Below are 15,006 nucleotides of genomic sequence, written 5' to 3'. Positions count from 1 at the left end.
GAACTTCCGGTCCCGGGAGCTCCGGACCACAGAGACAGCACCAGCGTTGGCCTAGAGAGGCCCCTGCCGGCCGGGAGGGGAGGGGAAGCTTCGGCTCAGCCGAGAGGCAAGATGGCCACGGCCGGGGGCGGCTCTGCGTCTGACCCCGCGAGTTGGAGTCTTCGCTTTCTGTCCTTCTGCGTCTTGCTGGCAGGTGAGGCCGCCCCCGCGCGTTTGCTCGGGTGTGTTAGGAGAGCCGCCCGGAGCCGCCAGGCCGCGAGCGCCGCCGTCCCCCTTCCAGCCCCTCTGCCCCTCTGTCCCCCCACCCTGTAAGTCCTCTTTCTTTCGTTCGCACGACAGAAGTCCCCCCCCCTACTTCTTTGCCTGGACTTGATTTGAGGGTCCCTTCTAACCCGCGGCAGGTCGTGTCGCCCCATTTCCTCCTCCGGGCCTCTTCCCGGACTTCCACCCTGACTGTCCACCTGCCTCGTTTTCCCCACGGCCGGAGCCACCACACCTGCTGTCGGAAAGGACAGGTGTCAGTTCAGCCTCTTCCCGGTGCGTTTGGCCTGGGACAAAAGCGGCCTCGTTCTGTGGGTGCAGTGCGGCGCTTCACTGAGTAGAGTCCTCATTCCTCCCCTGTTGATTCCACCACCAACCTGCGTCCCTGTGCTTTGCCTCAGTTTTTCTCATCAGTGAGGTTTGACAAAGGTAGGGTAGGGGTTCAGGCCGTGGAATAGTGATTCAAGGAGCTTCAGGCATTTACAGTGTGCAGGAATATTTGTTTACACGCATGTATGCCCTGCTATCGGTCTTTCTGGTGGGTTAAGCCCGAAGATGCAAACGTGCCTGTCTATAACTATGACCGTCCGGTCCCCCAAATTCCCATTATCTTTAAAGATTCCCCAGAGGAGAAACTATAGTTGCCCCACACTGTCACCACACACAAATGGCCTGTGGATGTTAGGTTAATTGACAGATCTGTGACATAAGGTTTCTCCCAATTCTGTTTAGATTCCTGGAAAAATGTCTCAAAGACTTTTTGTTGTAATCTGTATCCTTACACTGGCACCCTCCCACTAACGAGGTCGATATAGACACACAAAGTAGAAAGCAGAAGTGTGCTCTCACTCGTGCAACCAGAAGCCGGGACATCTGAGGTTACGTGCTTTTCCTTTAGGAAATGAAGCTTTCTGTCTTTGAACTTCAATATCAGCCGCTCTGATTGGAATTTGTAATAACTTTCTGTGGCATGTAGTGGACGCATTCATCTGATCCAGTAATGTGTCCAAGGAGTGAGAAGAACGGGTGTTAGCCCCACTTTAGAAAGGACGACATACCCAAGCCGTACAGCAAGCTGATGACTTGATAGAAGCAACGCCTCTCAGCTTCTTCTAACACTTTTTATCTTCCGAGCAGGTTTGTGCAGGGGAAACTCAGTGGAGAGGAAGATCTACATCTCCTTGAATAAAACAGCTCCTTGTGTCCGTCTGCTCAATGCCACTCATCAGATTGGCTGCCAGTGTGAGTTGTGTTTGGGATTTGTGTTTGTGGCCAGTGATACTTCAATCTGTGCCCCAGATCTCAAGATCCAAGTCTTGCTTGGGAGTCTCGGCACACAAATTAGGCTGTGTGGGTAGGAGGTGACAGAGATCCATTTGCCAAAGGAGACAAGATAATTAGTAGGAGCTAATGCTTAGTAAGTGCTGCACACTTGAGCCTTGTGTGTGTGCATCTCACTGAAGATCCCAACAGCCCTGTGAAGTAGATTCTTTCTTATAAATGACAAAATAGAGACTGGGAGAAGTTGAGTCACTTCCCCAAGATCATCAGGCTCTTAAGTGATGACGCTAGGAATTGAGCCCCAGGGTCCAGGTTCTAAGTCAGAACACTTAGCCATCCACTTGTTAAAATAGAAAACTGTGCTGTTTTCTTTCTTTTTTTTTTTTTTTTTTTAGTGTTTTATTTATTTTTGATACAGAGAGAGACAGAGCATGAGAAGGGGAGGGGCAGCGAGAGAAGGAGACACAGAATCCGAAACAGGCTCCAGGCTCTGAGCTAGCTGTCAGCACACAGCCTGATGTGGGGCTTGAACCCACGAACGTGAGATCTGACCTGAGCCGAAGTCGGAGGCTTAACCGACTGAGCCACCCAGGCGCCCCAAACTGTACTGTTTTCTAAGGAGAAAGGAACCTCATGGTCTATGAGTCCATTGTCACCTGAACCACCTTTTTGGAACCAAAATGGACTCTTTAAGGCAGTGGAGGGGCGCCTGGGTGGCTCAGTCAGTTAAGCGTCTGACTTCGGCTCAGGTCATGATCTCACAGTTCGTGTGGGTTGGAACCCCGCATCGGGCTCTGTGCTGACAGCTCAGAGCCTGTAGCCTGTCTTCAGATTCTGTGTCTCCCTCTCTCTCTGACCCTCCCCTGTTCACCCTGCTCATGCTGTCTGTCTCTCATTCTCTCTCTCAAAAATAAATAAAACATTAAAAAATTTTCTTAAAGGCAGTGGACTCTTTGAAGGGAAGATGTTGAGAAAGCCAAAGAGTTGCAGGAGGAATTAGTGAAGCATTTGGATTTGTCTTTATGTTTTGTAAATGTGTTCCAAAGCAGGGGGCCGTGACAGTGTGGTTCTGCTACGAAAATGGAAGGAGCAGAGCTGGGAAGGTGGAACCCCAGCTCCTCTGACGCGGGCCCTCCCTTCTTCAGATTTGTTCTGTGAATAGTTGCTCTGTGAGAATATAGTTCTGCGGTAACAGGAAACGTAGAGTCAGGTCCTGGCTTATTTGTTGCCAAATTGGTCACCTCTGAATTCCAGCTAAGGCCTGTAAACATGGTTAGAATGTATCTGCACACAGCTGGAAGCCGAACTGCTTCTTACAGATACTTATTGACATGTGAGTAAGCAGTACAGTCTGAGGAGTCCTGCGGGATTGCCCGGCACCATCCAGTCTGGTAGGAGGACACAGATGCTGCGAAGCCAAGCACTTGCTTAAGGTGGCAGTCGACGCGTTTCCCGCCCCGCCTTCCTGAGCGGCACCCTGTGCCCCGCACCGTGTCCCTGCTGCGGGACGTTCTGGAGGCAGGTTAACTGGTTCCAAAGGGTCCCAAGTAAAATTTTTGGAGTCCGTTCTTAAACTGGGCTTGTGCGTAGAAGCGAGCCAGGTCCCCGTGTGGGCTGAGATTGGACTGCTGGTCTCGCGGGAGCTCCACTAGTGCCGGGCCCGCTAGGACCCTGCCCTCCTGGAGGTGTGCTCCGTGGTGTCGTCCATGGGAATGAGTCACTCGGCTCTGTGCTCTTAGAGCAGCCCTGTGGGAAGAAAGCAGTAGCCTCTAGAAATGAGCCGAGTGCCGGGACAGAGAAACGAGCGGGGAGGGGCTGGACTCTGGCCACTTCCTCATTAGGAGCTTGTCTCCTTTCAGCATATTTCTAAGTCTTACTTTGTCCATCCTGAGCAAGCTCCGCCCTCTTTAGTTAGGCTTGCTAGCATGGTGAACGTAAGGAGAAGATTCGGTTTGGTTTTCTGATTATAATGCTCTGTTTCTATTGGCTTGTTTGATTTTACTTTATTTTATGTTGAAGACTTTAAGCAATCTCTACACCCAAAGTGGGGCTCAAACCTACAACGCAGAGATTAAGAGTTACATGCTCTACGGGTTGAGCCAGCCAGGCATCCCTATTGGCCCCTTTTAAAGGGCACAAAAGGGGTTATATGTTGGGTCTGTTCCTTCCCTTTCCTTTCTTTTCCTTTCTTTTTTAAGTCTCTCTCCACAGTATGAGATGAATGAGGGGGAAAAAGTTTCTCTTCATTGAAGGCCCAGAAAAAGTGAGCAAGTGACTCTGGACTTCACAGAATCCAGATTAGCATCCGGTGTTTTATTCCAGTGTCCTGGCCTCTCTTCTCCCTGTCCTCCTTGGAGCTGAAGTCATATATACTTTGTCAGAACAGCTTTTCCTTTTCCCGGGTTTCCTTTGCCAAGGACTGCTGCCTTTTTTTGGACTTGGAACTGCCATCCGCAGCTAAGTCTTAAGTTATTCCATGTTCTCGTATTCCTCTAAAGTTGATTACCATCCCTATCTATGTGAACTTGTTAGGCCCTTACCATGTGGAAGACCTAGTTGAATGCTGGGGACTTGCTTCCACATCTATATTTTACCAAATCTCATGGAAAAAGACTTCTACTTGGCTGCAGTCTGAAAGTGCTCAAGGCTTTTGTCTCATGCGAATTGCCAATATTTCAGTGCCTCAATCTTTTTTTTTTATGTCTTTATTTTATTTTGAGAGACAGAGGCCAAGAGCGAGTGGGGGAGGGGCAGAGAGAGAGGGAGACAGACTCTGAAGCAGGCTCTAGGCTCCGAGCTGTCAGCACAGAGCCCGACGCGGGGCTCGAACCCACGGACTGTGAGATCATGACCTGAGCTGAAGTCGGTCAGATGCTTAACCGACTGAGCCACCCAGGCCTCTCAGTGCCTCAACCTAGAGCTCCAATCCTCATGACTGGCTAGGTATAATAAAGATTCATATGTAGCAGGTTTTGAAAGTCCACGTACCTGGACCTCACCTTCAGGGACTTTCATTTAGTAGGTCTGAGATGAGGCCCAAGTGTCGGTATTTTTCAAAACTCCAAAATGATTCACAACTAGGGTCAAGAACTTTCGCTCTAAAACAATATGTGACTTTTCATACGTGATACAAGTTTTCACTGGGCAGAAGGCTCATGAGGAGACCATAGGCTGTCTCCACACGTGGGTCACTGGGATTCGACAGCATTGCTGTGGAGAATTCAGGCCTGGGCTGTGGGTCTCCCTCCTCCACTGCAGCGCTGCCCGAGCCTCGTCATTCGTGAGACACATAGGAAATGTTATTTGTGCAGCGTCCTGGCACAGATGGAAATGGATATTTGTAGGGCATCTTAGGGTAGTGGGTGGGGGTGGCCAGGCTGGGATCTTTGAAGACCCTTGGTCCCCAGAAATGAGAGGGGTCTGTATCAGCTCATCCTTAACCCATCAAGGCCCATCATTCGGGAGCTCTCTTCTAGAGACCTCAAAGTTCTTTTTTTTTTTTTTTTTTAATGTTTTATTTATTATTGAGACAGAAAGAGAGCATTAGTGGGGGAGGGGCAGAGAGAGAGGGAGATATAGAATCCGAAGCAGCCTTAGGCTCTGAGCTGTCAGCATAGAGCCGGATGCAGGGCTTGAACCCACAAACTGTGAGATTGTGACCTAAGCGGAAGTCGGACACTCAACCAACTGAGCCACACAGGCGCCCCCTAGAGACCTCAAGTTCTTGAGTAACCCTACCTAAAACAGGCTAAAAGCAAGTAGTAATTCCCAAATGGAGACCCAGGAATTCTGAAGCCAAGGGATTCTGCGCATGTTTTCACAAAGGAAGTTTCGGTGCTGGAACTCTGAGCTAGAGATCTACAGCCTGCCATTTCCTGGAGAAAATACAGGTTTGAAAACTGCTGTCTGCTGTTCTAGAAATCTGTACATGTGGCTAAATGAGGTTGAGGGAAGGGGCGAGAGAATGATCGTACAGCCTTTCAGAGATTTAGTGAATGAAGCCTCCGCCGAGCAGACTTCTTGGGCTGTCCCGTCCTCCAGTCACTGCTGGCCACCCTCAGGTGGAGCTGGGTGATTTGTGCTTCAGCTCAAGGCCAAGTCTGGAGAAGGCTGCATTAACGCAATGTCTGGGGCTGTGTTTGGGGATAAATGGTCTGCAGAATCAGTGTGGCAGAGTCAGAATTGTCCGCTGCGGGAGCTCTCATTTGAGCCCATTCTGTCCCACAGCTTCCGTTAGCGGGGACACTGGGATCCTGCACGTGGTGGAGAAGGAAGAGGACCTGCAGTGGGTGCTGACCGACGGCCCCAACCCCCCGTATGTGGTTCTGCTGGAGGGCGCGCTCTTCACCAGGTGAGAACTGCGTGCACCACAGACAGGAGGGTTTGGGGGACCGTCCCCACGCCTGTGAATAATGGTCTGATCAGGGGCGGGGGTGAGAGTGAGTCTCGGAGGAAAACCCACACCGTCAGAGGAGCCTTCTGGGTGACCTTACAAATAGAGCTCCAGTGAGTAAAGACCCCAGGCAGGAAGGAGAGGTGCACAGGGTCACCCAGCAACAGGGTAGATGAGGTTGAGCCCGGAGCTCCGGTTGGGTCGTAGCCCTCGCTTAGGAGTTAGAGACGGAAAAGGCAAGAAACGAGTCAACAGTTGGGGTGGGGGCGGGGGGGTTCATTTCTTTACGAGTAGAGTTGACGCCCCATGTGTGTTCAGCAAGGAGTCAACAGTTGGGGTTCTGCTGGTTTCCATGCATGCGGGCAGGACACTGGGCCAGGGGTCACCTTCCCAGTCTTCCTACCCGACGTTCCATCCCTGCCCCAGGAGTCTGATGGAGAAGCTGAAGGGGACAGCCGGCCGGATTGCTGGCCTTGCGGTGTCCTTGGCCAAACCCAGGCCTACGCCGGGCTCCTCTCCGAGCATGAAGTGTCCCAACGATGGGTTTGGTAAGAGCCCCAGAGGATCAGGGGACCTCCTGTCACACAGAGCTCACTGTTGGTCCTCGTGTCTTTGGAGGGGTTGGAGGGATGTGTCTGTGTGTGTGTGTGTGTGTCTGTGCGTTGCATGAGCAACTGACTCCCAAATGGTAGCTGGTGTTTCCTTGTCATGACGTTCATCCCGTCCCTCTGCTGCTTCCCCTTCCACTTCCCTCCACCCTCCCTTTCTGTCCCGCGCTCCCATCCCTGATCAGCCAGCCCAGGGCGTCCCGATACCAGTGTCTGCTTTCCTGTAGGTGGTGACAGGTTGATGCTTGCTTCTTTGAGTCCCCTTTCCTTTGGAACTTTTGGTCCCAACCCTATGACATCCCAGCCTTCCTCCCTCACGCAGGCGCTAAGTGCTTGGTGTCTCAACAGCCTGACACCCCTCCCCCCCCATCCCCTCTTCAGGCATTTACTCCAACTCGTACGGGCCAGAATTTGCTCACTGCAGAGAAATCCCATGGAACAACCTAGGCGACAGCTTGGCTTATGAAGACTTTAGCTTCCCCATCTTCCTTCTTGAAGATGAAAATGAAACCAGGGTCATCAAGCAGGTAATGACTGCCAGCTCCTAGCACAGAGATCTAGGCGCTCCGCCAGGCTGGAGGCTGCAGCTACCAAGACACCCTCTGCAAGACAGGCGCTCCCAGAAGAGCCAGTCCGCTTATTTCTCTCCCCTTCCCCTCCTGTTTTTCTCCTGCCTCTCCTTCCAGCATTGGCGGCTTTTGGGCTGGAAGAGAATATAAATGTTATTTGATCTGAAATAAGGCCTAGACTCCTGGTTGGGAACCCCGAGGTGGTCAGAAGAGCATCAGACTGGAAACTGAGAGAGATTCAGCTCAGAGACTTCTGAATGTTCTTTTTGGTTCCAGTAGCCTCTCACTCTGGCCTAGCTTCTTTATTTTAACATGTAGGGCAGCTAAGAGATCTGTCCCAAAGTAACATGGCCAGTTGATGTCCAAGCTGTCTTGAGTTTGATTTTTGATATTTGACTCGGTGCACTCTGCAGCTAATCACGTTGGGAACTGGGGCGGGGCCGTTGGGGAGGGGTCCCTTCGTCTGCCCCAACTGAGCACTGAGTCTGTGCCCCTTCGCCTCTGTCGGTGAGGTTTCTTCCCGGACCTCACACCTCCTGGCTTTGTACCGGGACGCCTACGGCTCGGCTCGGGGACTGAGAGCGCCTTCGGGCTGGGGCCGGGCCCTCCCGGGAAGTGGAGGGAGGGGACTCCACGCCTCAGCGGGGCCCGTCTCCCCTCCCAGTGCTACCGCGATCACAACCTGAGCCCAAACGGCTCGGCGCCGGCCTTCCCGCTGTGCGCCATGCAGCTCTTCTCCCACATGCACGCCGTCGTCAGCACCGTCACCTGCATGCGCCGCAGCTCCATCCAGAGCACCTTCAGCATCAACCCAGGTGGGACAGACCCGAGCCCCAGGGGGGGCTGGGGGCCTGGAAGGTGGGCGGGGGGGGGGGGCCTCCGGCTGGACCACGGGCAGAGAGGCGGGAAGAGTTCTGAACACCTGAGGCCACTTGTCCCCGCGGTGGACGGGGGCAGAAAAACCAGCCTAGAGCCCTGGGGACAGGAAATGATTGACAGGGTCTGAGGGGCAGAGGGCAGAGGTGTCTATGTGCCTTCTCTGGGGCTTCTCACTTCTCTCTCTCTCACCGTGTCCTGCTCAGAAATCGTCTGTGACCCCCTGTCCGACTACAACGTGTGGAGCATGCTTAAGCCTATCAACATGTCCGCAGCCTTGGAGCCTGATGACAGGGTTGTGGTCGCCGCCACCCGGGTGAGTGGGGGCCCTGGCCAGGGCGGACAGGGCCGGCGCAGGAGCGCAGGGGGCCTCTCGCATTTCACACTCGCCGTGCTGGGGGGCCTGCAGAGGTGAGGGCCCTGGGCCCCCCGGGTTAGCCGTGGTCCCGGGGTGCACACGTTCCCTTGGCTGCACTAGGAGAGGGGGCCTGGCGCCCGGTCCGACTTGCCATTTTTAAAGCCTGCCTCCCCTGCCTTTTCCTCTGTCCCCAGCTGGACAGTCGTTCCTTTTTCTGGAACGTGGCCCCAGGGGCTGAAAGCGCCGCCGCCTCCTTCGTCACGCAGCTGGCTGCCGCTGAAGCCTTGCAGAAGGCCCCGGACGCTCTCACGCTCCCCCGCAATGTCATGTTCGTCTTCTTCCAAGGGGTAGGGGCTCCTCCGCTGGGGCCGGACGGGGGCGGGGCAGCAGGCAGGGTCGAGGGGTCGCTGGGGATGATCTGGGCACTTGGCCTGAGTTGTTACGCAGCAGAGAGCTTCCGGAGGCATCTCCACGTGTCTCGCCCTAGAGTCACACATCTTAGGAAGCCATCGCAGCCTGGCCTGGGATCGGGATCAATGTGCTGCCCACCCCCTTGCCCCTGCAGCCCGCCTCCCTCCCCGCCCCTGCTGATGCGATCTTTGGGAGGCCTCATTTTACTTTTATTCTCTGGACTCTTTTGCTGCCACTTCCCCCCAAGAGCCCTGAGGCTCCTGCCCGCCCCCCACGCCGCCCCCACACCCTGGCCCAGGAATAAGGGGACGGCAGCCGCGGCTGAGTCCGCAGAGGGTGGGGAGAGGCAAGGAGCAGGCACATAACAGCTGATGTCCGCCTCGGGCCGTCAGCAAGGCTGCTCTCCCACGTCCGGGCTGGAGAAGGCCTGTGAGGAGCACACGTGAGGAAGAGTCACAGCTGGAGGCCGGGCAGGGAGGCGGGTGAGGCGTGTGACTGCCCGCGCTGGCCAGAGCTCACGGTGACGGGAGGCCGAAGCCCTCGCCCCTCGAGCCCTGGTCACCTGCCACTGGAGGCCGAGCCTGCCCTGACCCTTTGGCATCCCTGTTCCCTCCCCCGCCCATCTTGGCCACCAGGAAACGTTTGACTACATCGGCAGCTCCAGGATGGTGTACGACATGGAGAAGGGCAAGTTCCCGGTGCAGCTGGAGAACATCGACTCTTTCGTGGAGCTGGGGCAGGTGTGCGGCGTGCGCCCTCCCCCCTCCCTCCTCCCCCCTCCGCCTCCACCGGTCCGCACCCTCCTGGCCGCTGCCCCTTCCCTGACTTTCTCTGACCTGCCTGCTCTCTCCCCGGCCCAGCCCACGGCAGGCGCTGACTACGTGTCGTTTCTTCATCCCCCCCAGGTGGCCTTAAGAAACTCTCTAGAGCTTTGGATGCACACAGACCCCATGTCTCAGAAAAATGAGTCTGTACACAATCAGGTAATCTGAGCATCCTTCCTCCCCACCTTCTGCTTCAGCAGCTCAGAATCTGGGCACCCCTCACCCGGGCCTTACCCTCACCCCAGGGCCTCAGGTGGGTACCAGCTCCGGGTGAGCAGCATGGCTGTTACAGCTCTGTGGGAAGAGCCGGCTCCCTGGGAGGGGCAGTTCTCTGCCCCCGTGCCCAGCAGAGGACAGGGGACAGCCTGGTCCCTCCCTCTCTGCCGCCCCCGCTGTCCAGGCTGCCCTGCCCGGTTTTCCTGGCAGCGTCAGACTCTACGCAAAGCGTCCTCCGTGTTCCTCCTTGTTCAAGACCCTCCCTCCTCTCAGGCTCCAGTTTGGGACCCAGTTTCCCCATGAGGTTCCTGCCATTCCTGTGTCGGTGCCCTCCCCACTCTGGGCTCCTGTGCCACGTTTAGTGCAGCTTTGTGTTGTCACTTGCTTCTCCAATTTTGCACAAGTAGGAGATTAAGCATCAAGTGAGGATAAGACCACACGAGCTACAGGACATTCAGAGCCTGGATTCCAAAAGGCTCGAGGAGCTGGGGTGCGGGAGGGCTGGGGGCAGCTCTGCAAGCTGGGGGCTTGACGGAGGGAGCGTCGTGGGCCTGTGAGCACGTCCGGCTTCCTTGTCCCAGCCTCCCCCAAGCTCCCCCTCTGCCCGCAGGTGGAGGCCCTCCTGAGCACCCTGGAGAAGAGCGGGGCCGGCGTCCCTGCCGTGGTCCTGCGGAGGCCCGCCCAGTCCCAGCCGCTCCCGCCGTCCTCTCTGCAGAGGTTCCTCCGGGCTCGGAACATCTCCGGCGTTGTCCTTGCTGACCACGCTACCATCTTCCATAACCGGTGAGGGCCACCGCGCCTGCACCCTCTTCCTTCTCAGAGGGGGGTGTCTCCTGTGTCAGGAAAGATCACCGCTCTCTCCTCTCCAGATCTCAGGTCAATTTGTGTTCTTTGCTCAGTGACCTGTTCGCGTCTAAGCCCGTCGCCTCATGTGATGCCCTCCCAGCCTCTCCATGCTTGGGCCGCCTCCCCCTGCTCTCCCCGGGCCTGGGTCCCTGGGGCCGCCAGCAGAGGGCAGCATCCCCAACAGGAGCACCCTGAGGACAGCGAGCCTGAGGGTGCTGGGCGGGATGCAGACAGTACTCAGACTCTGAAATGTAATGTGTTCTTGCCTTTGGGGTAAGAGTGTGCCCTGCGGCTGAGGGCACTCCACAGATAAGGGGTGGGGCCCTGCTAGTCACCGCTCTCCTGGTCCTGGGCACCCCAGAATGCCCCTCACTGAAGCCCTGAGCTAATGGGACTTCTCACTCGGGCCAGACTGCTCGGCCCTCAGCTTCCTCCTCTCTTCCGCGAGGCCAGGTGGGCTTTTGAGTAGACGCACGCGGAAGCTCTGGCTGTCTGAGCCCAGGCCAGGGACGCCTTGCTGATCCAGGGCAGGGGCACTCCCAGGGCCTGAGGTCAGCCGTCTGCTCCATGCGTGACCCCGGCATCACTTCGGGCCTCATTTGCACACATTTGGCCTTGATTCTGTGTGGAGCCAGTGTTCATTGGTGCCGAAGGCTGGGAGCCCTCCTCCAGGCCTCTCTCCTAAGCTCTGCCTCCACGGGGCTCCCCAGGGGCGTACGGTGGTTGCATCCAGGGCAGTGTTGGGTGTCTGGGAAAGACACGTGTTCAGCCCCCTTGTCCCCAGCCGCCCTCAGTGCTCACGCTCCTTGGAACCGTCACCCGAGGACTCTGGTGATACGGGGTGTGCTGCGTGCTCCCCAGAAGTCCACTCGGCCATCTCCAGCCTGAACTACAGGGAAGGGAGCTCCCGGGAAGGGAGGAGACGCCTCCATTCTGATCTCACCTGCCTTTTCTACCTCGTCTGTCCGGAGGGGCCTTCCTCTCCACACCCTCTCCAGCAGGGGACCCTCATTTTCTGTTCCTTCCCCCCCCCGGAGGATGAGAAGACACGCCAGGCTCCTACACGAAGGGCCCGGGAGGGAGGCCTGGGGCAGGGCCCTGGCTGAGTGTGGCCGAGGCTCACGCCTGCTCTCCCGACAGCTATTACCAGAGCATTTACGACACGGCGGAGAACATTCACGTGAGCTACCCCGAATGGCAGAGCCCCGAAGAGGACCTCAACTTTGTGACGGACACTGCCAAGGTAGCACTCGCCCGGACCGGGTGGGAGCACGGGGAGCGCGGCAAAGATGGTTAGAAGGGCAGCCCGTGAGGGTAGAGGAGGCGGGTCGTTCAGCCCCTCTGCCCGCCTGCCACAGGCCCTGGCGGATGTGGCCACAGTGCTGGGACGTGCCCTGTACCGGCTTGCAGGGGGAACCAACTTCAGTGACACTATTCAGGCCGATCCCCAAACGGTAAGAGCAAGTGGGGCCCGCCTCCTGTCTGGCTCTGCTCACGCGGCAGCCCGTCCCATCTGCACTTGACTTGCCTCTCCTCCCAAACCTGGGGCCGCCGCGTGCCAGCACGGGTGCCCGCTGCTCCAGGGCGCTCCCGCATGGGCCTCCCACATCCTTGGGAGCCAGCCTCTGCCGCCCCAGCCCCAGAGTCCCTGGCCAGGGTCCCCACAGAGAGCGCTGCCTGGGCTCCGGGTCATGAGCTTGCCGCCCTCTCACTGCCCCAACCCTAGGTCACCCGCCTGCTCTACGGGTTCCTGGTCAGGGCCAACAACTCCTGGTTCCAGTCCTTCCTCCGGCAGGACCTGAGGTCCTACTTGGGTAAGCACACGCTGCTGGCGCCCTCCGCCGAGGCAAGGGATGGAGAAAGCCATCAGCTTGGTTTAACCTCTGATTTTTTTTTCCCTTCTCTCTCCTTTCCTGTTTTTCTCCTGATGTGTGTTGGATCCATTTCCTTACCCTTCTCTCCTCCGGCTCCCACCAACCTTGGGCTCCCCCTTTCTCTCCCACCCGCACCCACCTCCCAAACCCTCCCTTCCCCGCGGTGTCCGCTCAGGCGACGGGCCCCTGCAGCATTACATCGCTGTCTCCAGCCCCACCAACACCACTTACGTGGTGCAGTACGCCTTGGCGAATCTGACTGGCCAGGTGGTCGACCTCCCCCGAGAGCAGTGCCAGGACCCAAGTAAAGTCCCCAGTGAGAACAAGGATGTGAGTGGGAGCGGGTGTTGGAGGTGCCCTGGACCCCCGGGGAGGGGGGTTTGGACAGTGTCCTAGGCCCAGTTGGACCCAAGGGGTTGGGACGCAGAGGGGGAGGGATGCGGCCCCTTGAACTTGAGTGTGGGAGGGCGGGAGCCCAGGCGGAAGCAGACCAGGTCCGGGTGAGAGAGGATCCCCTCGGCCCCGCGCCGTGGCCCGTCCTCCCCTGCAGCTGTACGAGTACGCGTGGGTCCAGGGCCCCCTCAGCGCCAACGAGACGAGCCGGCTGCCCCGCTGTGTGCGCTCCACGGCGCGCCTGGCCAGGGCCCTGTCCCCTGCCTTTGAGCTGAGGCAGTGGGGCTCCACCGAATACTCCACGTGGACCGAGAGCCGCTGGAAAGACATCCGCGCCCGCATATTTCTGGTAGCCAGCAGAGAGCTGGAGGTGAGCCCGGGGGCCGCGCCGCGACGTCCCTGCCATCTTGTCCCGACCCTCTTCATCTCCCACTCGCCACCGAAACCTGCTGCACCTGGGTCCCCTGTCAGCCGGCATGCCCCGCCCCGCAGTCCGTCTGCACGGACGGGGGGCGGGCCCCCATCCAGCCCCACCCTGCAGCGTGCCCGCAGCCCCGCTCCCCGCCGGGACGCCCCCGCCATCGCAGGGCTGGGCCCGGGCTCCACAGTTTATCCGGTCTTCGTCCCGAGTACCCCCTAGTGTCGTAGAGAGTCAGAGTCACGGATCTTAACCTCAAGATGCCTAAAATCTAGGGGCTCCTGGGCGGCTCAGTCAGTTAAACGTCGGACTCTTGGTCTCAGCTCAGGTCATGATCTCGTGGTTCTGTGAGTTCGAGCCCTGTGTCCAGCTCTGTGCTGACAGCATGGAGCCTGCTTGGGATTCTCTCCCTCCCTCTCTCTTTTTCAGTCTCCCTTCCCCACCCCCATCTCTGCTCCTCCCCTGCTCGTACTCACTGTCTCTCAAATAAACTTAAAAAAATAAAAAAGATGCTTAAAATCTTAGAAATACAAAGTAGAGGAAGGACAGAGATACTTCTCTTTCCAAATTGCCCGTGATTGGTCAGGACTTGGTGCCTGGAGCGAGCTCCGGGTCGGTCTGGCCCGGCCCCAGGCAGTGGTCCAGAACTGAGCTGAGTTCTGAGAGCATCCCTCTCCTTCCCTGCCCCTCCTGCAGTTCGTCACCCTGACGGTGGGCTTCGGCGTCCTCGCCTTCTCCCTCATCGTCACCTACTGCATCAACGCCAAGGCCGACGTCCTTTTCCTCGCGCCCCGGGAGCCAGGGGCGGTGTCTTACTGAAGGGGAGCCCGGCGCCTGACAGCTCTGCCGTTCCCGTCCCAGACCACCTGTCCCCCGGGGACAGAAGCCGCTAGCGTGTCACTGGAACCTCTCTGGGCCTGCTCGGACTGGAGTTAACAGGAAGAAGGAGAACTGCCCTCTCTTCCCCAGCTCCCCCTTCCTGCCTCCCCTCACCCCTGCTGGATTCCGGGAGGGCAAAGAGAAGCTTCTTGCTTACCCGTTTTCAGGGTCCCTCTTCCTTTCCCTCCTGCCCTAGACCGCCCTCCGCGCCCCACCCCCCACCCCATTCCCGACTTTCCCGACCAGGAAGAAGGACGCGAAGGCTGGATGCCAGGAACAAACCACAAGGAAGCCCCCAGACTCAGGCCGGGGACCCGTCTCCCTCCTGCTGTCCTGTCTCCAGCCCGTAGACGGCGCCTTGGCGGGGACGTGCTGCCGGGTCGCCCACAGTGCTAGCTGGGGTTTTACTAAGCTGTAATATCTACTTTTGTTGTTTTCTTTTCCCGTGTGTGTGTGTGTGTGTGTGTGTGTGTGCGTGCGCGCGTGCGTGTGTAAATATATAAATAGCAGGTTTCATTAAAAGAGACTGTCCCACATGTCTGTATATGTGACTCTTCCGTGCCCTCCTGTTCAGTGACCTCAGACTGGAAGCCATGGACTGGTCACCATGTGCTCCCTCTGGACCTCCAGAGGCCCAAGGAGTGTGACTCTCAAAAGCAGGGGAAGTCCTCAGTGTGGGGCTCCCGTGGAGCCTGGGAGCCCTGGTTTTCCTCGTGAGAACCATGTTAGCATCATTTTCCCCCCACTTGGTATTGGACAGACGTTTCTGAGACCCTGGTGGGGCTACAAAACTGGAGGG

The 15,006-nt window shown here is 57.4% G+C and overlaps 1 protein-coding gene across 2 annotated transcripts; it reads left to right on the top strand.

The window, feature by feature from the left end:
- Positions 1–50: 50 nt before the first annotated feature.
- Positions 51–14,751, top strand: NCSTN (nicastrin). 2 transcript variants are annotated; one of them, XM_029935816.1, is made up of 17 exons: positions 51–193; positions 1,399–1,503; positions 5,770–5,893; positions 6,362–6,483; positions 6,925–7,070; positions 7,777–7,927; positions 8,195–8,304; positions 8,541–8,693; positions 9,393–9,497; positions 9,663–9,740; positions 10,408–10,580; positions 11,784–11,886; positions 12,002–12,097; positions 12,370–12,457; positions 12,693–12,847; positions 13,068–13,280; positions 14,025–14,751. In XM_029935816.1, exons 1-17 carry the CDS (start codon positions 112–114, stop codon positions 14,145–14,147), a joined length of 2,127 nt encoding a protein of 708 aa, XP_029791676.1. In that variant the 5' UTR covers positions 51–111; the 3' UTR covers positions 14,148–14,751. The 2 variants fall into 2 exon arrangements, with proteins under 2 accessions (XP_029791676.1, XP_029791677.1); XM_029935817.1 differs by lacking the exons at positions 51–193; positions 1,399–1,503 and adding an exon at positions 5,324–5,432.
- The last annotated feature ends 255 nt before the right edge of the window (positions 14,752–15,006 follow it).

This window comes from Suricata suricatta, chromosome 3 (assembly GCF_006229205.1).
Source record: "Suricata suricatta isolate VVHF042 chromosome 3, meerkat_22Aug2017_6uvM2_HiC, whole genome shotgun sequence".
NCBI lineage: Eukaryota > Metazoa > Chordata > Mammalia > Carnivora > Herpestidae > Suricata > Suricata suricatta.
The sequence above is the reverse complement of the archived record's forward strand: the minus strand, read 5'-3'. Positions and strand labels throughout refer to the sequence as shown.